This window comes from Cladophialophora psammophila, assembly GCF_000585535.1.
Source record: "Cladophialophora psammophila CBS 110553 chromosome Unknown aczJe-supercont1.24, whole genome shotgun sequence".
Classification (NCBI taxonomy): Eukaryota; Fungi; Ascomycota; class Eurotiomycetes; order Chaetothyriales; family Herpotrichiellaceae; genus Cladophialophora; species Cladophialophora psammophila.
Genome location: NW_006912945.1, coordinates 217,864 through 243,574, shown reverse-complemented (window position 1 = coordinate 243,574; position 25,711 = coordinate 217,864). Strand labels below are relative to the sequence as shown.

Below are 25,711 nucleotides of genomic sequence, written 5' to 3'. Positions count from 1 at the left end.
CCCTGCGCCACTCTTCGACGACTGGCGATAGAAGACCGCACTAATCGGGCGTTGCAGCCATTGATGGTCACCATTGCCTGCCCAAGTTTGCCCATCGGTTGTTCAGGAGGTGCATGTGGGAATAGTAATGGCTTCACGATTCATTCCCTCCTTGGCTTACGACGCCCATGAGGGTCCAGGCCATGCAGCGTCTGACATAACCTGTCAACATCGACCCATCGAGCCCATCGTATGCATGCGCCACGTTTGTGGGGGGGTTTTTTGGGTGAGTGTGGAAGCATGATCTAGTCGCATAGAGTGCAGAAGAGTTTTCCGACCAGGGGAGCCCTCAGCTCGTCTTCATCTGTACCCAGTCATTGCTGGGACTGCCCTGAAGCAGGGGACCAAGTTTGACATTTGCATGTTTCAAGACAACTACGTTGGGAGTTTCTTGTAATCCAGGAGAGGGCGCCAAGGCTAGAGCTTCGTCCCACCTACGATGTGCTGGGCTTCCCTTTCGGTAGAATGTTCATCGGTCAACATCCCTTTCCAGCCGCAACAGATTGGCACAGATCCCAATCGGGACACCACCGCCGTGCACTATTATCATACGCGACGCAGGTTGGTTCCTTTGGTCAGGTTCTGCTAACTGCAGCCACCAATGGCGCCCGCGCTTCAGGGTGCTTTATCACACTTTGTCGCTGGTATTCGGCGGTCCATGCCAGAATTTTGTAAGTTAGGTCAGCGGTGCAGATCGAACCTACTGCCATATACGGGTTGAACGTCCCGTACTTTTCCTACACATCGCATCCCCGTCAAGACAAGTCGAGCAACACGACATCCACGTGGCTGCAAGGGCGGCCCACGTGTTGATCGCGTGGCTGATGCATAGACGACAGCACTATTATTATCCGCCTGCACGATCGGTTTCCGACACCATTCTTTTGACGGCGGTGGTGAACTTCGCATTGTCCGTCCCAAAATATCCAACGCCCTCGCGATCCCTGGGATTCTCTTGCATGATCCAGCCTCCAGCAGACTATAGTCAATCCCCTCGAGTCTCCTTGGCCATGTCATTACTTGAGCGCCAGGCAGCGATTTCGGGCGTGTCAAATCGTCACCCGAATCAGGACGGAGCACATCTTGCTTCGAGCATGTGATTGCGTAGGTGGCACCCCCGCTGCTCCTGCGACGGCGTGGCCAAATGAGATTAGTTGGCAACCCACTCATTGTCGACTGGTGGATTTCGCTTCGACGATACAAGCCATAAACATTTCGAAGAGATGTCATTGCTGGCCAAAAGCCATCGTTCCTGCGGATCGAGAACCCTTGTCGACGCTCAGCTCAAAGAGCTGTCACAGGTGGAATGTTGAGCCCACAGCTTTCGCACCCTCCACAAGAAGAAAACTCGCTCCGTCCGCGCTTCCCTTGTCTCGTATCCGGTGGCGCAGACTGCTTGTAAGGTTCTACATACTACTACCATGCTTCTGATGAGGGATGCATGCATGACTATTGCCAATTCGGCACTCCCGATGTTCTTTGAGCTAATCGCTAATGGCAGAATTTGACGACATACTGACATGTAGGGTCACTGTCTGCGTCTCGCCATAGTCCTTTTCTCCTAGCCAATTTGCGGTGTTAGTCAACTGACTGAATATTATGCCGTCAAATTGCCATGTCCTAGTTCAGTTGAGCGAGAGTTGTGCCGAACGTGGCTATCTCTGAAAGACGTCGCGATCTTCTTCCATATGCTTACTGGGTACGATAGCAATCCAAGTCTGGTTGCACCGTGGACCGCCTTACATGAAACCAACATGGTCAACTTTCCACCATTCCGCCCGAGTTGCTCCTCTTCGCTTAAACTCGGTTCTCTCGTCCACCCCGGCTTTCTTTTCGCCCTTCTTTTCGTCCACCACAACGTTCTTCCAGAATCAGCCCCAAAAAGGACCGAAAAAGTGTCCTTGGCGAGGAGAGTTGGATTCGAAACTATCTTCCACCATGCAAGCATCCAGGAGCACTCACCTCGTTGGTCCCTGGAATTATAGCTGATGCCGTCATGGCAATCAACGCAACATACGCGCATTGATGTTTGAAAACAATGCCACACAAGTGCACAAGCTATCCTGCATTCCGCACCAGTTCATTCAGAGCAAGTGCAGCGTATACATCCGATATATCCTTATCGCCGGAGCTAGTACGTAGTCGTAGTAGTAGTAGTAGTAGTAGTAGTAGTAGTAGGATGATCCATCTGAGAAGTGACAAAATGGGAGGCAGCGAAGTACGGTAGATCAATGGAGTTGCAGCTACTACGGTGAATCTTTCGCGTGAATGAGGACAACCTTCCTCCTTGTTCGGAGCTCTTCCAGACTCGAAAACACGATAATTGTCCTTTCGCACAAGGGGGCTATGCAGGATGAATCCAACGCTCTGGTCAAGATATGGGCGCGACCGTCCTATTCTCACTCTGTTTGCCCTCTTTGTCGCTTGGAAGTCATTGATAATCATGGTTACTCTGGCCGCTCCAGGAGTCGGATATGACACGTCCACGAGTCTCCTGTCCTGGAAAGATGGACGTGACCGAATTATATCAACCACCCCGGATGACATGTCAAGCGGGTGTCTGAAGTTCGTTCGATGGGACGCTGTATACTACACACACCTGTCAGACCAAGGACACGTTTTTGAGCAGGAGTGGGCTTTCGGCATTGGTCAATCGACCGCGATATCCTGGACCAGCAGGTGTACGATGGCCCGTCGCAAGTGTATGAGCTCTACGCTGACCATATCCTAGGTCTTTCCCAACTGGGGATAACCTCCGACCCGCCTTCATTGCTGGCAGGTATATTGTTGTCACACATCGCCCACTGGCTGTCTGTTATCCAGCTGTGGGCGTTGACAAAAGTTCTCACGGGGGCCGACCAAGCTACCAACTCTCCGCTACCTTTCGCCGCTGCAGCACTCCATATCCTCTCGCCGGCAGGAGTGTTTCTTGCCGCCCCCCAGTCAGAAAGCCTCTTTGCTTTTCTCTCCATCTCTGGTTTCCTGGGATACATGCACGCAACCCAGCATTTTCACAGAGGCCTGGTGTTAGCCGGCTGTGCCACCATGATCTGCGTCGGCATGTCTTTCAGTACTGCCACCATGGTCCGGAGCAATGGCATCTTGGCCGGAATACCCTTCCTCATCGAAGCCAGCTCCACCGTCATGGCAATTTTCTTTCGGGGCCTGTCAGCTTCGCGACTCAGCCGACTGGCCTCGGTCGTTGTTGGTGGTCTCCTGGTGGCATTTGGGATGGTGTATCCGCAAGCACGGGCGTATTGGGAATACTGCTATGGCCACGGTGCTGAAGATAAGAGATCCTGGTGCAATCAGACAGTACCGTCCATATTCACCTGGGTCCAGTCTCATTACTGGTGAGCCTCCTGCTGCCTTGTACCACAACCACAGCTGATAAACTCTACAGGAATGTCGGCCCGTTTCGCTACTGGACTGTGTCAAATTTGCCGCTGTTTCTCTTGGCCGCACCTTCGCTCTGGATTCTAATCTACTCCGCCGTGGATATCGTTCGACACCCTCGACTTCTCATCCGAGACGCGCAGCAGTCACCGACACCAGCTTCTGCTGGGGAACGCGTATTGCTCAGCCTGGCCCTGCCACAACTTATACTTGCACTCCTTGCATTGACAAGCTATCATGTACAAATCATCACGAGGCTATCTTCTGGCTATCCATTGTGGTACATATGGTTAGCGACCAAGCTTCAAACGGAGTCGAAGCGAACTTCAGTAGTGATTCGGTGGATGGTGATCTATGCTCTGATTCAAGCTGGCCTATATGCATCATTTCTGCCTCCGGCTTGATACCAAACCTCTCTGTCAAATTCCCTGGAAATCAGCTCCAAACAGATGCGCGCCTTTCCGCAAGGCCACCAACGTGGGCGAACTAGGAGTAGGCTCTATCACTCCCGACTTATTCGCTAGGCAAACAGCTTGTTCCCAGGTCGGGTCGGCTACTTTTCAACCGATTTCACCTTAACTCTAATTCCCTTGGTGTCGATCTTGACAGTTGGCACGAAATAATCATGAGCGAGAACCGTGTCCGACAGGTCGGTCTCGTACAACTCAAAGGAGAACTTCCTAAACATGGTGGCAAGTCCCATGTACAGTTCGGCTTGAGCAAGACTGCAACATTGTCAGTGCTTTTCTGAAACGCAACACGAAGCCCGAAATGGAACAGGAAGTCCGACATACTTCAGACCGATACATTGCCTCGTTCCTCTCCCAAAGCCAATGAAGTACCTCTCCAAAGGCTGGCCGTCCTTGGTAGTTGGATTATCCAACCATCTCTCTGGAACGAAAGAATGCGACTGGGGGAAGACCTCCTCATCGTGATTCATGTCGACGATTGTCATGGAAACCGGGGTACCGGCTGGAATAACCCAGTCTCTGTACTTCAAATCATGGCGGGCCACGCGAGGTAGTCGCGAAGCAATGCCATATGCTAGTCTAATACCTTCTTTGATACACCCTGTCAGATACGGCAACTGCTCAAGATTTTGCCAGTCGAGTTGCCTCGATGGGTCGGGAATTGCTTCTTCTAGCTCGGCGCGCAGCTTCCTGAAGATTTCTGGACTGTTAATGATATGGAAGCTGGCCACTGCCGCGGCCCAGGACGTGGTCAAGATTGCGGCACCGATGATGACTTGAGCCTCTTGCACCATGCGGTTCACGGACTTCTCTTTCGAGGAGAGGTCACTGTGAAGCATCTCGTGGAATAGCGTGGGATGGTCGACCATCTTCTCGGGTTCGTCGTGGTTCTCTCTGAGCGCGGAAATGGTTCGATGGAAGTCCTTTCAGCCGAGTCAGGCCCCCGTCTCGATGATGGCGGCGTACTATCACTCACCTGCTGCACTTGTATATGCATATACATGTTCGGCTCGAGCCTCAGCACCAACCAGTCTGGCAGGCTGTTCATTATAGGCCAAAGCCAAGGAAATTGCATCAGCACGCTGGACGATTCGCAGGCGGCATGCATCGCTTCATGAAAGGTCTCCTTGAAATCTGGAGAGTCGAGGTGGTCGTAGGCCTTTGCGAAACAGAACTGGGTCACGACGTCGCCTGCATAGGCCGTCCAGGCACGGTGAAGCGGCAGCACACGATCGGTCCCTACGTATTCTTGGACTCTGGAGCAAAGCTTCCCCAATTTAGCGTGCACCACGGGTTGAAAGTCGATGATTTTCCGCTTGGAGAAGAAAGGGGCTACCGCATTGCGCAAGCGACGATGGTCTTCCTGCAGCGGCGCAGTGAAGAAGGTATCGTCGGTGCCGAACCTGGCCGAAAAGGGGGCGTACTTGTCGAGTCTGCCGGACTTGACGTACAGTTCTTCAAAATAGTCGGAGTCGAGAACGTGCAATTCATTCGGTGTCACTCGGACGATGGGACCTGGCACCATTAATGTTAGACACAGAGGTGCAGGCTGGAAGATGCTCACCATATTTCTTGTGGAGGTCTTGAATGTGAAAAGTCATTTGACCTTTCTGGATGATTTCGTAGTAGAACTCGTACCATCTTGTCAGTGCAGCGAGCCGGGGGCCTGGAAAATGGGCGATGGGATGGAAATAGAGACGGTAGATGGCAAGAGCAAGACAGTAGACTATTACTGAAGTGACAGCGAGGGCGACGGGAACAAGAGAACGGCTGATGGGCAAGAGGGATGTGATATTCTCCATGCTTGGGCCTGGTTGTTAGCCGGCGGGCGATTGAACAGTGACAACTGAAGGAAGAATGGAGATGGCAGATTACCAGCGACGGCTCAGAAAGATGTCACCCTATGCTAAGGACCCGGATCCAATAGGCCCGGCGGCACGAATCTCTACGGCCGCCAGGAACGTGCATGCGTCAAGTAGTGTGTCGGGGCAGCGCAATGGGCGCTAACTCATGCAACGCGCCCATTGTGGGGGGGGGGGGGGGTTTGAGAAGAGAAGCATGTGGGAGAGATGAGAAGCGAAGAAAGAGAGATGAGAGAGGAGGATAAATAATTCCGCCTAGCTAGGTATCCTGTACTTCTGACGACTGTACAATTACTTTGATGACACAAGTACCAGGTACCTTCCCATGGTAAGTATTGGCACCCTCTCTCCCAATTATTACTACAGTACTTCGTACTAGTACTCGTACCATAGGCCTCAGTGCCCCTAATCCCAGTTAACATCTGGTGCGTTCGTGCCGGGCCGAACTCCGAGCAACCCAGGGACACATCAAGAATTTGGAGGCATCAATTTATTCCCTCATGGCTCAATCTCCGAAGAGTGGTGGACAGCTCCGTACGAGGTGGTCGGTATTCCGTTCCATACTTGTACTCCGCACATAATACTACAGTACAACAACTACTTCAGGTGCAGCCCGCCACGCACAACTCAGGCCCTCTACTTAGCTAGCCAGTAATGTAAGCCTCGCCCGTCTTTCCCACCCACTAATTCCTTCTCCCAGCCATGTTAGTGTTCTCAGGTCTCTCTGGCTTTCAAAATCTCGCATTCCTCCCCAGACTTTCCATTCTTCTCCGTCTTCTACCCATAATTTTCCTCGCTTCTACTGCTTGGAGACGAGTTACGCTATTATAAGCTATTCCCTTGTTCTACTCTCCGTCCAATGTGCCAATCAACCACCGGCGGTCCGCACCACGAGCCCGACTTAGAAGCTGACGTTTGTTGCCGATATTTCTTCCACGAGCCAATACATCTACTGACAAATCCCTAGTCCAACCCCAGTGATGGTGATTCGGGTTACAGCGGCTCCATCGCTGGGTCCTGGTCTGCTTCGTTAGCAAGCTCGGTGCTCAACTACAAGTATGAAAATGGCCGACGCTACCACGCCTTTCGTGAAGGCCAGTATATCTTACCCAACGACGAAGATGAGCAACAACGCCTAGACATGCTTCATCACATCTACAAATTGATCCTGGGCGGTGCTTTATTTCTCTCCCCCTTGGAAGAGCCTCAACGTGTTCTCGACATTGGCTGTGGCACCGGTCTCTGGTGCATCGAGTTCGCGGATGAGTTTCCCAGCGCCACCGTTACTGGTACCGATCTCAGTCCCATTCAGCCCGGATGGGTGCCTCCAAACTGCAAGTTCTATGTCGATGATTACGAGAGTGAATGGACGTATCCGCCCTCCGAGCATTTCGACTATATCCATGGACGGGCTCTCTGTGGAAGTGTTGCCGACTGGCCTCGACTGTTTACTCAGGCACTATCTCATTTAAATCCCGGCGGGTGGGTGGAGATGCAAGAGTACCACTGCCAGGTTTATTCTGATGATGGTTCTCTTGACCAAGCCATCTATCTGAAGAACTGGGTCGAGGAGATGAACGAAGGCAGCAAGCGATTCGGCAAGGAGTTGAAGACAGCCAACAAACTGAAGAACTACATGCAGGACGCTGGTTATATCGACGTCCATGAGGAGATATACAAATGTCCTATCGGTCCGTGGGCCAAAGGGAAGAGATACAAGGAACTGGGAACCTATTACCGCGCACAATTTGTCGACGCCGTCGAGCCCTTTACTCTGGCCATCTTCACCAGGGTTCTGGGATACACAATCGACCAGGCCCTTGTCACGATTGAAAGAGTCAAGCAAGATCTGATCAACCCAAATCTCCATCTATATGTCGATTACCACTTTGTCTGGGGCAAGAAGCCTGGATAATCAGTCAGAGCGGGGCCCTGTGTTCAACAATGAGTTCGTTCCAGTCTTTAAGCGAGACCGGGACGCCCGCAGCGTGACCGGCATCGCTTAGATGCAGTCGAATCTGCAGTTCGAGCGTTTCGGAAACGATGTTGTTCGCTGATTGAGCGAACTTCCCATAATGAAAAATGGACTGAGGCCAACATCACAAGACCAGATCAAATTTCGGGGTTTATTCACTAAGGTATTTGGAAAGCCCGATCGGATGCCTCTACCCAGAGCCGCAGCGCAGAGACCATCTGCGGTTGCGCTTTGCAGTTATCGTGCCAGAAGTCCAGTTAGGGTTAGCAGAAATGTATCCGCAACCACTAACACCAAGCGAAGAACGGCCTTGAGCAGCAGATGCAGATCTTCCTTGGTGAGTGTCTCGTCTTTCGCGTAATTCGCCAGTCTAGGCAGTCGCTAACTTGTGAGGCTCATTTCAGCCATTACCAAGGAATCGTGTGATTGAGCACAAACGGGAGACAAAGTCGGGCGGGACAATCAGAATCAGAACAGAGTACTCGTTACATAGACATTTACAAGGGGGGCCGGTTGAATCTCATCCAGCCACTCGGTGGTTGTCTTCTGAGCTTCGTCCTCTTTACAAAGCCAAGCATATGATCCCAAGCTTCGGGCTCAAGTCGACAATATGAGATCATGTGGGCTTCCTTAGCTCCAGGGGTACCTCCCGAATAACACCCTAGATCACAAAAACAACAACAAAGAAATATGTATTCTGTCTCCACGTATAGATTTTTCACATAAGCGCACAGCCACCGACACTCGCCACAATTCTCCTTCTTAGCGGTCATTACAACGCTGGCGCCACTTTTTCTTATCTCGAGTGACTCAAATGCAAAACTTTGAACAGTCACTTTCTGGTTCACGTTTAGCGCGGGAAGACGCAAAGGTTGATTTTCTACAGGGAAGCCTACTTCGTCCTTAGGGCGTCAAGCATCTACCGAAGGTCTCTGTCGATTCTTGAGACACAAGGAAACCCTTTCTGTCCTTTGGCAACGTTCAGCATGGTAGTGCCAACATCGCAGCCGAAGAAGAAATGTGCTGTCCTCGGGGCAACGGGTGTGCATCTGTATCACGACATCCATCTGCTCGAATTTGCTGACTCGGTGATCAGGCTCCGTGGGCCAGAGGTTCATTCTCCTTCTGGCTAACCACCCGACGCTCCACTTACAGGCCGTTGGAGCGTCGTCGAGGTCTGCTGGCAAACTCTACAAAGATGCCGTCAGATGGAAGCAAGCTCGACCGATGTCGACAGAACTAGCCAATCTCGAAGTTAGGGAGTGTAAAGCCAGCAACTTCAAGGACTGTGACTTGGCTTTCTCCGGCTTGGACAGTGATGTTGCCGGAGAAGTCGGTACGACGAATACCTATACTTCGGTCTCATGCTTGGGCTTGCCGCTGATTTGATTGCAGAAATGGAATTCTTGAAGGCTGATATTCCTGTTTTCTCAAATGCAAAGAACTACCGGAGAAACCCAGTCGTACCGCTGGTCGTGCCAACAGTCAATCTTTCGCATCTGGCACTGATTCCCCACCAACGGAAACATTTCGGTCTAAACAAAGGATTTTTGGTCTGCAATTCAAATTGCGCCGTCATCGGGATCGTCATCCCCTTTGCCGCACTCCAAGCAAAGTTCGGACCAGTTGAAGACGTCGAGGTGTTCACCGAGCAAGCTGTATCAGGTGCCGGCTATCCAGGCGTCGCTAGTATGGACATCGTGGATAATGTTATCCCTTATATTGCGGGAGAAGAGGACAAACTCGAAACTGAAGCCCAAAAGATTCTGGGCTCTATCAATTCAGACGCCACTGCGTTCGAAGAACAGTCAGACCTGACAGTGGGCGCTACTTGCACGAGAGTGGGTGTCACAGATGGCCACATGGCATACGTGTCATTGCGATTCAAGCATAGACCTGCGCCCACTGCCGAACAGGTGAAGGCGGCCATGAGAGAATATGTGGCCGAGGCGCAGAAGCTGGGATGCCCATCAGCTCCTGAGAAGGCCATCGTTGTCTTCGACGAGCCAGACAGGCCTCAGCCACGACTTGACAGAGATATCTCAGGAGGGTATGCGGTCAGCGTGGGTAGAGTTCGGGAGGCTGCAAAAGGGTCACACTTTGACATCAGGTTTGCGGCATTGAGCCACAACACCGTCATTGGAGCAGCCGGCTCTTCTATCCTAAATGCAGAGGCCGCGATCATCCAAGGGTTGCTGTAAGTGTACTTAAACGAGGTGGTTAAGGACTCGGCAGCAGTTTAAAGGTAAAGGAAACGATGACTTAAAAAAGTTTCGGAGCGCCATGATAGTGCAATACCTAGAAAAAAAAGGGAAACGCTGCCCACTTCGATATTGGACTCACAATTTGCAGGATGTTTGGGCCAATGTGGCTTTCAAATGACAAACTCCACGTCTTTTTAAGGGCTCTTCCTGAAAGAGGCTAGTCTCAACAATCTTGGCGAGGGCCACAACCAAATTCCAATTATTCTTTTTGCGCTGTCGTTTCTGTCGTTGCGGATTGTTCTCTCTTCTATCAACAACTAGATCAAGATGGGTCGTGGTCCAAAGAAGCATCAGAAGCGTCTCAGTGCGCCTTCGCACTGGTTTTTGGACAAGCTCTCGGGTGCCTACGCTCCCAAGGCATCGCCTGGGCCTCACGTTGGTCTCTTCGAGTCTGTGCGCCGCAATGGAAATGCTAACAAACACCCATGTAGAAAAGCCGCGACTGCCTCCCCTTGATCATCCTCCTCCGAAACCGCCTCAAGTATTCCCTGAACAATCAAGAGACCAAGATGATTGTGATGGACCGTTCGGTCAAGGTCGATGGCAAGGTCCGAACGGACATGACCTACCCTGCGGGCTTCATGGACGTGATCTCGATTGACAAGGTTGGGGAATACTTCCGTCTGATCTACGATAACAAAGGCCGCTTCGCCATCCACCGCATCCAACGGGAAGAAGCAGAATACAAACTCGGCAAGGTCAAGAGAGTTCAACTTGGCAAAGGAGGAATCCCATACTTGGTTACGCATGATGCTCGCACGTAAGTCACCGCCTGCATCTATCAGCCGTTGGGCCAAGCTGTGGTTGGAAAGAGAGCAAGTCAAGATGCTGATGTGGATTAATAGTATCCGATACCCAGATCCAGCCATCAAGGTCAACGACACAGTCAAGATCGACCTCCGCAGCGGAACGATTACCGACTTTATCCGATTCGATACCGGTGTGATAGCTATGGTTACTGGCGGTCGTAACATGGGTCGTGTCGGTGTCATTACGCATCGCGAGAGACACGACGGTGGCTTCAACATTGTACACATCAAGGATAAGGTTGACAACTCGTTTGCGACCCGAGAGAGCAACGTCTTCATCATTGGCAAGGAGAGAGAGTGGATCAGTCTGCCCAAGAACAAGGGTATCAAGGTAAGCTTCATGCGTGTGCTCTGGCCTCTGGCTCAAGCTGACGGTGTCTTTTACAGTTGTCTATTGCCGAGGAGAGAGATCGTCGCCGTGCTGTTCAGATGGCCAACTCTCGAGCGTAGAGTGCTTACCGCCATCCGGAGGTGTCATTACGGCTTCTGTGGAGAGAAGAGGGAATAAATAGTCGAAGAAGAATTTCTTTCCGTGCCAAGGCATAAAAATGAAACTGAAGCAATTGTGGGCTCGGGGCAGAGTTACCCTCAAAAGTCGTCGGCCCATCGGGCTGAAATAGCAATCCAAGACTATCTAAAGACCTTCTCACATTTCATATCATTCCTATCTGTTCTTTTGGGCGGCATTCACGCCAGCTCCGAGTTGCCCAAACATCCCAGCCACAGTCATTAACCTGTTAATATGCAAGAACACGCTAACTCCAACGTTTGAGTATGTCATCTGATTCCACTGATTGAGATCCCAGAACACCTTGTCACCTAGCGCACAGTATATCGAATATATGTGCCCCAAATCGGCCATGGCCACCGCAATCAAGTACCTCCTCGCAATTTCAGGATGGACCGTAAAGCAGCAGATGACTGCCATTGCCGCAAGGAGAAGAAAGACATTGCCGAGCTGGAGAGTCAGAGAAAGGGCATTGCCAGTGAAGAGGAGGTCCGAGACGGCAGTGTTGGGGGCTTGCTCGGCATAGTATTGTTCAGGCTGGGAAAGGGTGATAAAGTACGCCCAAGTCCTGTGCATGTCAGTGATTAGCACCATCTGGCCTTTACAGCAGATAGGGACCGTACAGCGCTGCCGGCTCCAAGATACCGAAGAGAATCAACGGCCAGACAGGAAGGGCAGAGATGGCCATTGGTGGTGGTTACGTCTCTGAGCGTAGAGCGGGAAGAGGGACGGCAATGTCTATAAGCAGCAGAGGAGAATAAGAACCATCAAGCGAATACCCAGTAGGAGGGATGTCTTTATGTCTCTGCCTGCCGGAGCTCACCTTGTTTTAGGCGTGCCATTCGCGGGTTGTGGTTTGATGTTGGAAGGATCAATGTCAGCAACTTGCGTTGGCAATCGGTGTGACGGGGATGGCGAGATGAGAAAAGTCTCGGCTAAACTTCGGGGCCACTCGGGGAATTTGTTTGTTGACACCTCGACAGGGACCGCAGGTTGCCCGATCAACTCACTTCGCCTGTATCTCTTTTCCACCACATTGATTCCGTTTGTTTGCTACAGCACATTTTGCACGACCACATAATAGCTAGCGGACACAGGGATAGATTGTGCAGGCGATACCACAGCAGCAATGGCCGCACCTGTCGCCACCGACAGCGACCTCATTAACTTCGACATTATAGAAACCCACAAGGAAAACATCCAATCCCTCCCTGGCGGCCGCTCAGTCAAACAGCTCGCCTCTATACTGTCACCCCTGCCTTCCTCCTCCAGATCAACTGGCGCAAACGCGACTCCGACTTTGGAAGAGACAAAGACACTGAACGACGCGATCAGACAAGAATACGAAATTGAACTGCAGTCAATAGCAGACTCTGACGACCCTCTCGATATTTACGACCGATATGTCAAATGGACACTAAATGCATACCCATCAGCTCAAGCAACGCCTCAGTCCCAGCTCCTTCCGCTGCTAGAGCGAGCCACCAAGGCTTTTCTTACTTCATCGCACTACAAAAATGATCCGCGCTACCTGAAATTATGGCTGCATTATATCCGCCTGTTTTCGGACACCCCCAGGGAGACTTTTGCGTTTCTCGCTCGACACGGGATTGGCGAAGGGCTGGGCTTGTTCTACGAAGAGTTTGCGGCATGGCTAGAAGCCGCAGGGAGATGGATACAAGCAGACGAGGTATACAAGCTGGGGACTGAACGGGAGGCCAGACCGACGGAGAGATTGGCGCGAAAATACTCTCAGTTCCAGCAGAGGTTCGATGCAAGGCCGCAAGTTGACAATGAGCCCAGCTCCCCTGCGCTGCCAACCGTTCGACCCGCTCTCGCAGCCAAGATTGATCCATTCGCCTCCGCCCACCGCGGCGACGATCCACAGGCTCGTCAGAGGAATGGTTTGAGTGGCAGCTCCGCGCCAACGTCGCGCTCGGGCAAACCCAAGATGGCCATCTTCTCGGATGCTGAGAGTGTTCAGCAGCAGCCACTGGCTTCAAATAACACCAAGGGATGGGATACCATTGGATCAATGAAGGAACGCAAGAAGGAAAACACCATTGAAGCTCGGCCATGGGCCGGGGAGAAGTTAAAGGCCGGGGGCAGAGTTGGTTCAGTGCCAAAGATGGAGGTATTCAAGGACCCGGTATGATTGACCTTTTTCCGCGTCTAGTCTCGGATAATACGAATCTGAATTTCTGTGGACGACTCAAGATTTCGGTCCCGTTCTTCTTCCTGACCATAGAGCGACTGACCGATTTTATTTGACCCCTAGGCATCACGAGCACAGGGACAGTCCAAGCGATCTTCATCAACGCAAGACTCAAAACAACTGGACCAAGTTGTCAATCCACGCACCGGTCGAGCGGAACGGGTCTTCGTAGACCTGGAAGCTATCTACCCCCCTATCGGTGACCAGGAATTCAGCTTCGAAGAACTTCGAGCCATGTCGAGAGGCTGGGCTGAAATTCACTGGAGACCACGCAAAGACGCAACTCCATTGATGCCCGCCGCCGGAAACGCCGCCGCAAAAGCGACATCGAAAATCACCAAGTCCCGGGAACCAGAGGATATCGAGAATCTCACCCACTCGTTCGCTAATAAGATCGATCTGAACAGTGGTGTAAACTCGAGCCTCAGTGTTCACGATGTCTCCACTCAATCTATGGTCGGCATGCCCGAGTCTGATTCTCAGTCATCAACCAAGCCGCCGAAACAGAAAGAGAAGAAGTTGAAGATTAGAGAAGTCAAACAAGAGACTCAGACAGTCAAAACTCGACTGGAATCACCCACGGGCAAGAAATTGAAGCGCAAAAATTCATCGCAGGAGCCAACCATGACCTTCCACTCCAAGGCTGCCACGAATGAGATATACGACATGTTCAACCAGCCGCTCCGTAAACCAGCACTAGCCAGAGAAGAAACTCAGAGTGGCGATGACACAGATTTCACCGAGGGTGAAGTTGATGATGGCTACAGTACTGCGGGTGATGCTGAGAGCACAGAGACTGGACGAGTATCAGCGCCTGGGAGTGAATACGGTGACGATACATTGGCCTCGATCAGAAGAAATCACTCACAGAATCAGAGCCAAACCGAATGTGTCTCTCCCTGGTCCGACTTCACCACCAGCAAACACGTTCCGCGTCTCGACTCAACGCACTTTGCTGGTGTCAAAGACAAAACCACTTCAGCCAAAAATCACCGCAAAGTCAAACGTAGAGACAGGTCTGAGGACGTGACAGAGAGTATAGACTCGTCCAGCCAAAATCCAACGCAGACTTCTGGTTTTGGGGGTTTTGACACTCAAGCCATTGCTGCCATTGCTGGGGGCAATTTCGACGACCTGGACACCAAAGCCATTGCCATGATGGCTGGTGACATCGATGAGGGTGCGACAGACGCTGGAGATGTCGACATTGATCAAGACGGCACTGTCGCTACCTCCGAAAACCAAGGGATACCAGAGGAGGAAGACGCACAACAACAGGAGGTACCTGGAAATCACAGTGTCACCGATGATGACGATCTGCCTACTCCAGTCGAGAACGAATTCCCCGAACACCAAGAGATCCCACATAAACCTCGATTCATCCCCATCGCCCCTGTCGACTATGAGCCGACCCCAAATCGACCTTACCGCGACCCAGCAATGCTGGCACAGAACAAGATGCCGTTCATGACACCCATCGCAGAGCGAACTGAATCCTCATTTGCTCCTTCGACCATCTTCAACGCTCCCGGATATTTTGACTCCAAGACCCCTAGCAGGTCCCAGTATGAGAGCCCATCGAAAATCGGTATTGAGGATCTTTTCCTATGCAGCCCACACCGGCAAGTTGCGACTCCAACATCTGCTTCTCTGGCGGCAAAGAGGAAATATGTTGAAACTGGTGCGACTGATGATGAGGTGATTACGCCCTCGCCGCAGAAGAAAGGTCCCAGCAAGACGACAGATCTCAACCCCTTCCCTGTCGCTGCCTCAAACACAGAGGGGGACGCCTTGAAGACTTCTGCTCTGCCACCTAAGCCGGTTGTTAGATCGCCCTTGACAAAAGTTCGCAAAGGTCCAATTATCCCGGACCTGCAGTGTAATCCATGTGACGACGCTGTTCGACAGCAGATTCTCAGCTCGGTCTTTCCACCGCTATCCACACAAAAGGGATACCATGATCATTCGACTGTCACCTTTGGGCGCTATCCTGCGTTGAAGTCTTTTGCTGAAAAGCAGGCAAAGACAAAAGCTAAATCCAGTCCAAGAAAGGGTCAGAACGATAAAACCCCCAGTAAAGCGGTCCCTCCAGTGCTCAAATTTGGTGAAGCAACTCGAGTCTATGCGGTCAAGCGAGAACTAGGCGAAGGAGCATTTGCGCCGGTGTATCTGGTCGACAGTTACGACCCAGCCGAGAATGAAGGGGCAGACGAGAACGATAAAGAGAACAAGAGCCCACTGTCATGCCACCTTGCTCCAGCCCGCCAACCACTGGAAGCTCTCAAGACTGAATCTCCTCCGGGTACATTAGCCTGGGAATTCCACATTGTCCGTCTGGTCAGACAGCGCCTCGGCTCCGCCTCGCGAAGCATGCAGTCCATCATCCTCGCTCACGAATGCCATCTCTACCACGATGAAGCATACCTCGTCCTCTCATACAGTCCGCAAGGAACATTGCTCGACTTGGTCAACATGGCGCGGACCGAGAACGTCAAAGCCGGCAAGCCGGCCGAGGGCTTGGACGAAGTATTGGCTATGTGGTTCAGCGTCGAGCTTCTGCGGACTTTGGAGGACCTTCATCGCGTGGGCATCATCCACAGCGATTTGAAAGGCGACAACTGCCTTGTCCGCTTTGACACCGCGGTAGATGTCACGGCACCGTTCGATCCGGAGGGAAATCACGGGTGGCAGTCTCGGGGTCTGAAGCTGATCGACTTCGGCCGCGGAATCGATACACGCATGTTCAAGCCCAACGCACAGTTCATCGCCGACTGGCCGTCTTGTCCTCAGGACTGTACTGAAATCCGCGAATGTCGCCCTTGGAAGTGGCAGATTGACTATCACGGGGCTGCTGGCGTGATTCACTCGTTGTTGTTTGGAAAATACATTGAGACGGTCCCAGCGGGAGGGAATATGCTGGCCGGACCAGGCCAAAAGAAGGAATGGAAATTGAAGGAGAACTTCAAACGATACTGGGAGAAGGATATCTGGGGAGATGTATTCGCGGCACTGCTGAATCCAGGCTGTGTTGCCGATGGGGAGGAGATGCCAATTCAGGGCAATTTGAGGAGAGTGAGGGCGACCATGGAGAAGTGGCTTGGGGAAGAGGGAGAACGAGGCGGACGGGATTTGAGGGCAAGTGTGAGACGGATGGAACGGTTGGTATGCGCAAAGTAGGGGATCAGAGAGACGTTGTTGCGTTGAGTTGTTAGATACCATGGCGCGACCGGGAGATTAATGGAGGACCACGACCAAGCGAGGCGTTGGGGGCTTTGTTTATTGGATACACGGAACATTCATGCAGATTTCGACATGTGGGATCTCTTGGAAAGTCACGAACGGGAGGTTATTCCTCGAGAGACTCGGATTTCGGATGGCGCATGGTACAGAGATCAATATCGATGGCTGTTGAACGAGCAGACAGCGACAATGATACAGTCTCAGAAGTCAGTCGCATACCGATGTGAGTAAACACCGAACCTCCTTCGAATTAGCTTTCCGATCGAATCGCCACCACGCGAGATGCGGAGTGATTGCCGGAGCCCGGCCACTTGCCCCTCTCGTCGTCGGTGGGTATGCACTTGGGAGAAGGGCCACACAGGAGGGGAGAGAGGAGAGCATGAGGAGATCCAACCCGAGTTCAAGATTGGGACTTTTATCGACACCTTGAGTCGTGTGTCAGTACAATATACCAAGAACTGGTAAGTCCATGGTTCCTGGGATCTGGGCTGTTGACATCACCTTACTCTCAAAAGGTTCCACCCGTTGAGCCGAGAAAAGTCGTTTGACAATCGCATTATTCAAATCTCCCATTACCATCTTCTCCTCTGTTCATTGGCATTCCAACGCCTGGTCCGTTCACCACGGCGGCGACACTCTGGGTGCACCATCGTCGCATGATGCAGCAGCGTCAAGTGTGCTGACGTTGAGCCAACAAGCGGACTGGTCGCTTTCTCGTCTCTCTCTCCCCCTCTTAAAAACATACACATACCTACGCAGACCACACGCACAGTCCTTCCGCACGGATATATCCGTACGCTTCCTCGCTCTCGGCAGATTTGTAAAGAGAACAGGACGATCACTGCGAGCGACGCACTGGACGCTATTTATCACGATCAGTCTCGAGTCCAACCTCCCATCCTCCCCAGGGCTCTCAGACCTCCTTGATCCCACTTCCACCACTCCGACTCCGCAGATTCCCCCCCAATTCCTTCGCGCTCCGTTCCGTCCCTGTATTTGCGATCGGGCAAATCTCGAGATCTCGTGCCGCAGAGAGACTACGCATCATCGACGGCCGATAAAGGGCGACAGCCCAAAAACAACCAAACTCCTCCAAACACCACATATCAAGCCATTAAAACATAAATCTCCACACTGAAGATGGGCGACGCCGGACCTCTGACGCCGGACCCGCTCCTCCCGGAACGTAGCGCCGGCCTCGACGGGCAGATTGAAACAGATGGAGCGTCTCCCCTGAGGGAGGTGAAGGTGCTTGTTACGGGGTTCGGTGTAAGTTCTTCTCTTCGACTCGGGTTTTGAATTTGTTCTCGATGCTGGTGTGGCCCGTGATGTATTTGGAAAGGCGGCGAATGGCAGGAAAATATCCGGAAACCCAGTTGAACAGGGGCAGGACAGTGAGAGGCGTCAACAGGCTTGATCTATTTCTCCGGCTGTTGTGGAAGTATGATAGTGCTAGGTCTCGCGTCTTGACACGGCAGAGTCTCTGGGGAGGATGTCCATGGACCCGATTCCCTTGCCAACCTCCCCCAACACGTGTCATCTATCTCACCTCGATTGGCACCATGCTAATATTCACCCTCTCTCTAGCCGTTTAAATCTTTCCTCATAAATCCCTCCTGGTTGATCGCCTCGGCGCTGCCCGAGGAGCTTTATCCCTCTCCATCGACCGACTCTCCGCAGAAAGCACCCGACTACAAAATCACCTTGATCGTCTACCCCTCGGCCATCCGCGTCTCCTACTCCACCGTCTCCACCACCGTACCCACCCTCATCTCGACCCACAATCCCGATTTCGTCCTGCACATCGGCATGGCGGGCGGGCGCGACTGCTACTCCCTCGAAACCCGCGGGCACAGGGACAACTACCGGATAAAGGACGTGGACGACTGCGACGGCTTCACCTGGGGGGAGAATCGGTGGAAAACGGAAGGGGTGCCCGAGGTGCTGTATGTCGGATGGGATGAGGTCGACGTGCTTGCTCGTTGGGAGGAAGGTGTACAGACTGGACTGAGGGAGCGGGGGTTCTTGGGGAGAGGGAAGATGGAGAGGGCGTTGACAGAACACGGAAAGAGAGACAGCGAGATCGATACACTGTCCACAAGAGCGGTACCCCTCATGCCCATCGGACGAGGGACCATCCCCCTGAACCTGATGTGGGGGACGAGCAATGTGCCTATATCATCGACCAAGGCGGACGAGAACAGAAGAAAAGCCGTGGTCAAGTTGTCCTGCGACGCCGGACGGTTTCTGTGCGAGTATGCCCTGTTTGAGAGCTTGAGCCGCCGATGGTTGGAGTCGCAGAGACGGACTGATGGTGATGACAACGGAGGAAACCAAAAAGCGGCACAACAGAAAGAAGTCGAGTCATCGCTATCGGGGTCACCCGATCTGAACACCTCGGCCTCGTCCAATTCTAGCGCCTCTCAGTCCCAGACAGACCACGCGCCAGACCGACTCGGCAAAGTGGCTTTCCTGCACGTGCCGGGCTGGACGGGCGTGGAAGACATCAACCGCGGCGTCATGGTTGCCGAAGAGGTGATTCGCGCGCTGGTGGGAAGTTGGGAGGACGGTTACAGGAGGAAAGGGATTGGCGCGAGGATGGCAATCCAGGCGTATACCAAGCAGCATTCGGAGGAAGCGGGCAGGGTGGCGTCACCGTGGAGGGGGTGAGGGAGAGGGGGAGAACCACACTTACCTAGTTGCGAGGTTTGTGCATACCTAGGTGGGACACTGCGTAAGGGGAGGGTTGGGTTATGGAATGGGTCACGAAACACCAGCAGGATGATAGATAGACCGCGCACATGGCCGGGGAATGATGACCGTACATGGAACGATGGACGACGCCGTGATAATAATACTGTAGGACATTCTAGATGGGTATCTCATACCACCACATATGAAGAAGCCCAAACTTCATCAGCTCGAGCTTGTTAGTTTGCTCTGGTTGATAGGACGTGTTCTCTCTCTTTGCTATTATTCACCTACACCAAGCCTCGTTGTGGAACGAATATGTTTCCCCGTCGATGAGAAATGATATCCAGCTCAAAGGCTTTAGGGCTGATGGCAAACAGGGCTCAAAAATCCAGCTGAAACGGAGAACCAAAAGGACCAAAAGGACCAAAAGGACCAAAAGGGACCAGGATCCGTTCCCAGATGGTTGCAACGGCATTCGTAATGACAACGGGATGGGTTGCTCGCTCGATTCACTTCGATTCGATTTCCATCTCCAAGAGTCCGGGTCTGACAAGGTTTGAAAAGGATCAGGTAAGGAGATATCGGCACCAGGAAGGCTTACCGGTTAGTTCCAGCACGGGACTCTTCGCAGAATGTTTGACATCGTCATCTAGCAATAATGAGAGATCCTTTTTTTTTGTTCCGTGTAACCCACCCACTCACCCGGTCGGATCTCGAACCTGTCAACGTTGGGCCAAGGGAAGGGATGGATGGCTTTGGCAATGGCTGGTCCTGACTTCTGTTGGGAAAGAAGGGCAAGGAGAGACATTGTCGAAACAAAGGGGATTGTTTGCTTTTCTTGGGATCGCCGACGGAGGATACTCCGTACTCGACCTAGATGCGCATATTTGGTGCTGAACTGGGATGTTTGTCTGTTTGGGAAGGGGACACTGGCATCAGCGGGCTTCAACGGTAAACGGCTATGCGTTGGTGTTGATAGTTTGCGAAGCAAGGTCACGGAGTGGACTTGAGGTCAGCATGAGCAGCCAGGCAAGGTAGAGAGAGAGAGAGGTACGCAGGAGGTACCCAGTATGGAGTGATCCTGGCGACCCAAGCCATTGAGCTGATGGACAAACAGTGAGCGGAAGGGAATTTTCGCAGCGGCGCGCAGTGGCGCGCAGTGGCTCGCAGTGGTGTCAGCGCCATAAGCCAAACACAGATGTTGATTGGCAGTACATGGACCACTCAAGCTCGGCTCGCGTATTTAGCGCATTTAGCGTGTTTAGAGTGTTTAGTGTTGAGAGCGCGTCGATCTCGCGTCTCTCGGCGGGAGACTCGACGCGTCCATGGCAGGACAGATGGGGGGAACAGCTCAAGGCACACGACCGTCATGGAACCCAACAGAACATGACTGAGCAGCACCATCAATACCTCCGAGCATAACGAGGATGCAGGAAAGGCCACATGATGATCGAGGGGGAAAGGGGAAGGGGGAAACCATGCACATGTGGTGTTGGGATCAAGACCCGCGAGTTCTGTGCTCTGCAGCATGATGGAGAAATGATGGAGAAAATGGCTGCGACTTGGGCATACCCGAGCAAAGTGAAGCGAGCACTCACAACGAGAAAAGCGCAAAGGAGTGGTCGATATCACTCCTCTTTCTGCAGGAGGAGGATGGAGAGTCGTTGTCAGAGAGTGAACTACCGTTGCTGCTACTGCATGCACTCCTCCTGCTGCTCTCTTTACAAGATTTCCACGTAAAGTGTCTCTGTTCTGCGTCGCTAGTGGCTCCATTGAATGGAATAATAAGATGAATATTGCATCCTCTCTCCTATCACCTTGTGCCTCTTCTTTAATTGTTTTTTATTTTTTTCCCACCCCTTTTATCTCATACTTCTTGTTCTTTTCTGGGCGAGCTTTTTGGGGTTCGGCAACTTAGGGCCTACTGAGGGCTTGGGGTGTGCACGTGCCCCTCCCTCGCCCACGTCTCTCGTTGGGCACCTCCCCCGTCTGGTTCTCTCCACTGCCCAGTGCCCACCGCCTGGGATCCGGGTCTTGCTGGTCTTGTTGGGCTTGTTCCCGGGGACCGAGCCCAGAACTTGACGCCTAACGGAACCTGAACCAGCTGGGAAGCCCCCCAAACGAGACAAGAGCTTGTCCCTTGTCCGACGTGTCCTTCTCCGTCTCTCCCTTCCCAAGTTCCAAGTTTCACTCGTCTTCCCCCATCTCGCCCTCCTCTCGCTGTCTCCCATCTCCAGAAAAGTCAGCCGCCCGCTTCGACTTCCAACATTCCAATCCTCCCACCCAAACACCACCTACCACTTCCCACATCCCATGTTCGCCCATCACATCACGTCAACAGTGTAAACATCATTCTCCCCTCTGTCTGGACGGCAACAAAACATCCTCTCACCTACGACATTCGGCTTCAACACGTCCATCACTTGATATCTGCACCCTCACCCTGGTCTCATCAACCTCACCCCCCGGTCTCGCCAATTTCTCCTACTACTTTTCCCAGCCACCATCATTTTCCCAGCTTCAACCTCTATTACTGCTTCGTCCCTGTGCGGCCACGTTATCCCACCGCGAAAGTCTGCGCGTCCAGCACAGCACCACCACTATCCCGAGTCGCTCGTCCTTCATTCATACATCGCTGTACATCTCCTGTTCTTTCAAGGTGCATACGATTCAACCTACAGCCGCCGTGGCGCCTTCAGATCGACCCTCGTCCGCGTGACCGACCGCATAACCGCATAGCCGTCTCAACGCGCGTACACTAGCATGAACCCTTGAAAAGGAACAGCACTCGAAGTCCTTGACCGGGCTGCACCGTTCGGCTCTCTGCGCCTGCTTGTATATATCGCGCCGACCATCAGATTGCAGAATTCAGCCTGCGCGCATCCCTCATACAACCCATGGCCAACTGCAAACCGTCTCCTACGCTCTTGTCCTCGTCCGCACAGCGCAAACCACACATGTCCATAACCCTTCCCCGGAACTTCGCGCCTTTGGGCCTCGAAGGCGGCGAGGACCCCAAGACTCCAGATCAGACATTCGCGGAGCTGAAATTGCCTCCACCGCCCCATCATTCCACTTGTCGTTTGCGCCGGTCGCGAATTCGGATGGACAACTTCCAGGCGCGTAACAACGCTCTGCCGGCAACGCTGTTTGCTTCCGACATTCCCATCCCGTCTAGTGCTCATTCGGTACAACAAGATGCTGGATTTCCAGACGTCGACTTTGCTCTACCGTCGATTGAATTGCACCATCACCTGGCCAGACCGGTCTACACGCACAGCATCACGGACCCCTCTCCCAGCGAGAGGTTGAAGCTGTCTGCGCTCAGAGATTCACAACTTCCACGTACCCCAATTGCCCAGACCAAGATCGTTCTGACGGAGTACAAGAACAGCGCTTGGGACATGCACCGGTCTGCCTCAGCATGCTCGATCCGTTCGGATTCGTCCTTCTCATCCTCAGACGACACGTTCACCACTCGACCGACCTCCTTCGACGGCAGCGCCACGAGTCCTGAAAACGAGTCACACGATCCATTCTCACCAACAAAGGTCAACATAATCCCTGACACGCCGTCGAGGAAGAAGAACAAGAAGCTCAAGGTCAACACCATGCTGTCCAAGGTCAATGTTCAATGGAGCATCGAGATGGACAACCATCTCTTCAACGTCTATCAGATGTATCTGGCAGATCCCACCGTGACCCCATTCAAGACAGTACCCGGCAGCATCCCTCCCACCGGTGTCTGTCATCGTGTAGCTCGGAGAGCCAAGGAGACATGGCCCAAAGCTTCAAGGGTCAACAAACCGCTCATTCGACGATACAAGATGCGAAATGTCATTGAGACGCGAAACTTTGTCAGGGACAAGACGCCTGAACCGAATGACTTTCTCCGAACCGACCACAATGATGCAAGGAGTCCTTGGCCTTCCGAGTCAGCCACGAGAAAGCGACTAAAACAATTGTGTAAAGAGAAGTTCACCATCACGGCCCATTATCAGCGATTGCGCGAATCCAGAAGCCCATCGCCTTTTCACGAACAGTTTCCTCGTCGGCCGTCGTCTCGACTGGCTCGGTCGACTTCTCATCAAGACCCGCAGGCGTCAACTACCTATGCCACGCGAGAACTCGGCATCTCACTCGTTGCTAGTGGTGCAACTGCCCCTCTGGCCCAGCTGGTAACGGGAGATTCGCCTCCAACACAGTTGATGTCGGACGACTGGTTCAATACCCCTGTCGACGCTTCCTCCTCCGACGCCATCTCCGTCTCCACTCCTGCAGGTCTAGGCATCGAGGCAGAGCCCGACAAGCTGCAAGTCGCAAGCAATATCCCGCGTTTGGCTTCGCCGTTCAATTACAGTACTTGGAATGGATCGAGCAACTCGAACAGTCAGCATCGGCGCCATATAAGCCACAATCACTTCGAGACTGTTCACGCTACCGGAACGCGTTTGCTCTCTCCGTTTAAGCTTGAGCCGGAAAGCTCTCTCAACGCCAACAAGCGACGTGCTCAGCATAACCTGGAGGACGAGCTGAGCCCTAGTGGAAGCAATATTGAGAAACTCAATCTCGACCTCAACAATCTCCCTCCACCGGCTGTGTTTGAGCCAGAGCGCCAGGTTCGACCGGAGTTAGTGTTTACTGGAGCAGGAGACCTCAACCAGCGGAGAATTCGAGTTCGAAATCGAGGTGCAACTTTGGGCGCCATGAACAATCGAGAACACGTCGAGCGACTCTTCACTCCTCCGACCCCTCTAGTCCCCGGCACTGATGGTATTCCGCCAGTCCCGCCCTTGCCAGCCTCGCTGACTGCTCTGGCAAACCCCAATGCTCGGGCGACGAACGCGAGCGGCCTTGCTCCACCCGAGCCAGATTCAAGTCAGAAGCGACTAGGCAGCCCTTTTGAACTTGATCCTAACAAGCGAAGCTACCGCTCCAAAAACCCTCGACATGTGCCGAGCCTGAGTGACCCTTTCATTAATACAAGTGCATTTGCGACGACACCAAATCATGGGCACAATGGGTTGAGCATCGGAGAACGGCTAGCGATGTTTAATACTTTTCATCCACCTCATTTTCTGCGACCGATGTCGGATTCCCGATCCAGGGATGATCCATTTACTTGACGGAGAAGCGAGGTTTCAAGTATAATGTTTTTCGTTGGACAATGATGATGATTTCACAAGAAGAGCATAAGTTTTGTGGCCCGCAGGTGCGATTTACATTGGTCCAGGTTCCGTGCCACGGCGTTGACGGTTCAGATTCCATGCGAGTCATATATGAAAAATCTGCAGAGGAGGAAATGGGCCAGGTGCGGGCGAGACCTGCATGAGAGAGCATTGCGCGGCATTTTTGGTTCATCAACACAGCGATTTGCATGACCAGTAAGATGGGAGAGAAAAGCAATTTGCCCTTGGACGTTTCATTAGGGCCAGCACAAGATCAACAGGCTTGATGATAGCAGCGTTTGAAGATAGTGATTGGAGCTTGCGGAACAGCCGACGGGGAGCATTGATCTGTTTGATGACAATTCCGAAAGGGCTCATGATGTGTCAAGGTGGTCCTATTGAGCGGCATTTTGCACCTGCACACAGATGAGACAGATTTGATGGAGACCGGGACAGCCTCGCCAGCACATGGTGGATGGATTGTTTCCCCTGTTGGAAAGGTTGGCGCCGGTTGCTCTGTTTATGAGATCATGAAATTTGACGTACGAGTGGGAATAAAAAATGGAGAATGAGCATCACCTGTCAACTCCCTTGGTTCCTCGCACTGCTGGACAATCTTTCCCTTGTCGCACTGGCGCGTTCTCTGGGCCTCCGCCTGCAGTACAGCCTCGTGCAGCCTTGGCTCTGCCACCAAAACGGTAAAACCGGCGAGAAACTTCGGTCCCCGCGCTGGTAATTACGGTGTATGAAATCGATAGCGCAGTATCGTTCAGTAGACCTGTCCTGTAAGCGATTCGTGGGAAGGTCCAGCTTAGTCCCCTTCCTTCGCGGTTAGAAGCTGCATATCCTGCCCCGTTGCCTGCATTGGCACGGCTGTTTTATCTGCTTGATTTGCCCAAGAGGATGACTAACAAGTGTGCAAAAAGCGGTACCAACGGTCGCTGTCGTGACGCCCCAAAAGCCTCTGGGGAAGTTTGGATTGGGTGACTTGAAGGCAAGGTCGCCGATCTGACTTAAAAATACAAGAAAAGGACCAGAGTGGCGTTGAGAACCTCCCTTTGTCCTCTCTCC

At 52.6% G+C, this 25,711-nt stretch overlaps 9 protein-coding genes across 9 annotated transcripts; 7 read left to right on the top strand and 2 right to left on the bottom strand.

The window, feature by feature from the left end:
- Positions 1-2,482: 2,482 nt before the first annotated feature.
- On the top strand, positions 2,483-3,839 carry A1O5_11213 (uncharacterized protein; the record flags this gene model as incomplete). The annotated part of the gene is made up of 3 exons (XM_007751786.1): positions 2,483-2,720; positions 2,771-3,392; positions 3,443-3,839. 3 exons carry the CDS (start codon positions 2,483-2,485, stop codon positions 3,837-3,839), a joined length of 1,257 nt encoding a protein of 418 aa, XP_007749976.1.
- A 149-nt stretch (positions 3,840-3,988) lies between these two features.
- Positions 3,989-5,707, bottom strand: A1O5_11212 (uncharacterized protein; the record flags this gene model as incomplete). Its single annotated transcript, XM_007751785.1, has 4 exons — positions 3,989-4,160; positions 4,230-4,828; positions 4,882-5,420; positions 5,470-5,707. The coding sequence occupies 4 exons, from the start codon at positions 5,705-5,707 to the stop codon at positions 3,989-3,991; spliced, it is 1,548 nt and encodes a 515-aa protein (XP_007749975.1).
- A 919-nt stretch (positions 5,708-6,626) lies between these two features.
- Positions 6,627-7,682, top strand: A1O5_11211 (uncharacterized protein; the record flags this gene model as incomplete). The annotated part of the gene is made up of 2 exons (XM_007751784.1): positions 6,627-6,680; positions 6,735-7,682. The coding sequence occupies 2 exons, from the start codon at positions 6,627-6,629 to the stop codon at positions 7,680-7,682; spliced, it is 1,002 nt and encodes a 333-aa protein (XP_007749974.1).
- A 1,046-nt stretch (positions 7,683-8,728) lies between these two features.
- Positions 8,729-9,943, top strand: A1O5_11210 (aspartate-semialdehyde dehydrogenase; the record flags this gene model as incomplete). Its single annotated transcript, XM_007751783.1, has 3 exons — positions 8,729-8,783; positions 8,839-9,078; positions 9,138-9,943. The coding sequence occupies 3 exons, from the start codon at positions 8,729-8,731 to the stop codon at positions 9,941-9,943; spliced, it is 1,101 nt and encodes a 366-aa protein (XP_007749973.1).
- A 330-nt stretch (positions 9,944-10,273) lies between these two features.
- Positions 10,274-11,265, top strand: A1O5_11209 (40S ribosomal protein S4; the record flags this gene model as incomplete). Its single annotated transcript, XM_007751782.1, has 4 exons — positions 10,274-10,381; positions 10,438-10,766; positions 10,852-11,146; positions 11,203-11,265. The coding sequence occupies 4 exons, from the start codon at positions 10,274-10,276 to the stop codon at positions 11,263-11,265; spliced, it is 795 nt and encodes a 264-aa protein (XP_007749972.1).
- Positions 11,266-11,479: 214 nt separating this feature from the next.
- Positions 11,480-12,011, bottom strand: A1O5_11208 (uncharacterized protein; the record flags this gene model as incomplete). The annotated part of the gene is made up of 2 exons (XM_007751781.1): positions 11,480-11,891; positions 11,947-12,011. 2 exons carry the CDS (start codon positions 12,009-12,011, stop codon positions 11,480-11,482), a joined length of 477 nt encoding a protein of 158 aa, XP_007749971.1.
- Positions 12,012-12,452: 441 nt separating this feature from the next.
- On the top strand, positions 12,453-16,715 carry A1O5_11207 (BUB protein kinase; the record flags this gene model as incomplete). The annotated part of the gene is made up of 2 exons (XM_007751780.1): positions 12,453-13,472; positions 13,602-16,715. The coding sequence occupies 2 exons, from the start codon at positions 12,453-12,455 to the stop codon at positions 16,713-16,715; spliced, it is 4,134 nt and encodes a 1,377-aa protein (XP_007749970.1).
- Positions 16,716-17,918: 1,203 nt separating this feature from the next.
- On the top strand, positions 17,919-19,448 carry A1O5_11206 (uncharacterized protein; the record flags this gene model as incomplete). Its single annotated transcript, XM_007751779.1, has 2 exons — positions 17,919-18,047; positions 18,366-19,448. The coding sequence occupies 2 exons, from the start codon at positions 17,919-17,921 to the stop codon at positions 19,446-19,448; spliced, it is 1,212 nt and encodes a 403-aa protein (XP_007749969.1).
- Positions 19,449-22,369: 2,921 nt separating this feature from the next.
- Positions 22,370-24,598, top strand: A1O5_11205 (uncharacterized protein; the record flags this gene model as incomplete). Its single annotated transcript, XM_007751778.1, has 1 exon — positions 22,370-24,598. One exon carries the CDS (start codon positions 22,370-22,372, stop codon positions 24,596-24,598), a length of 2,229 nt encoding a protein of 742 aa, XP_007749968.1.
- Positions 24,599-25,711: the final 1,113 nt, after the last annotated feature.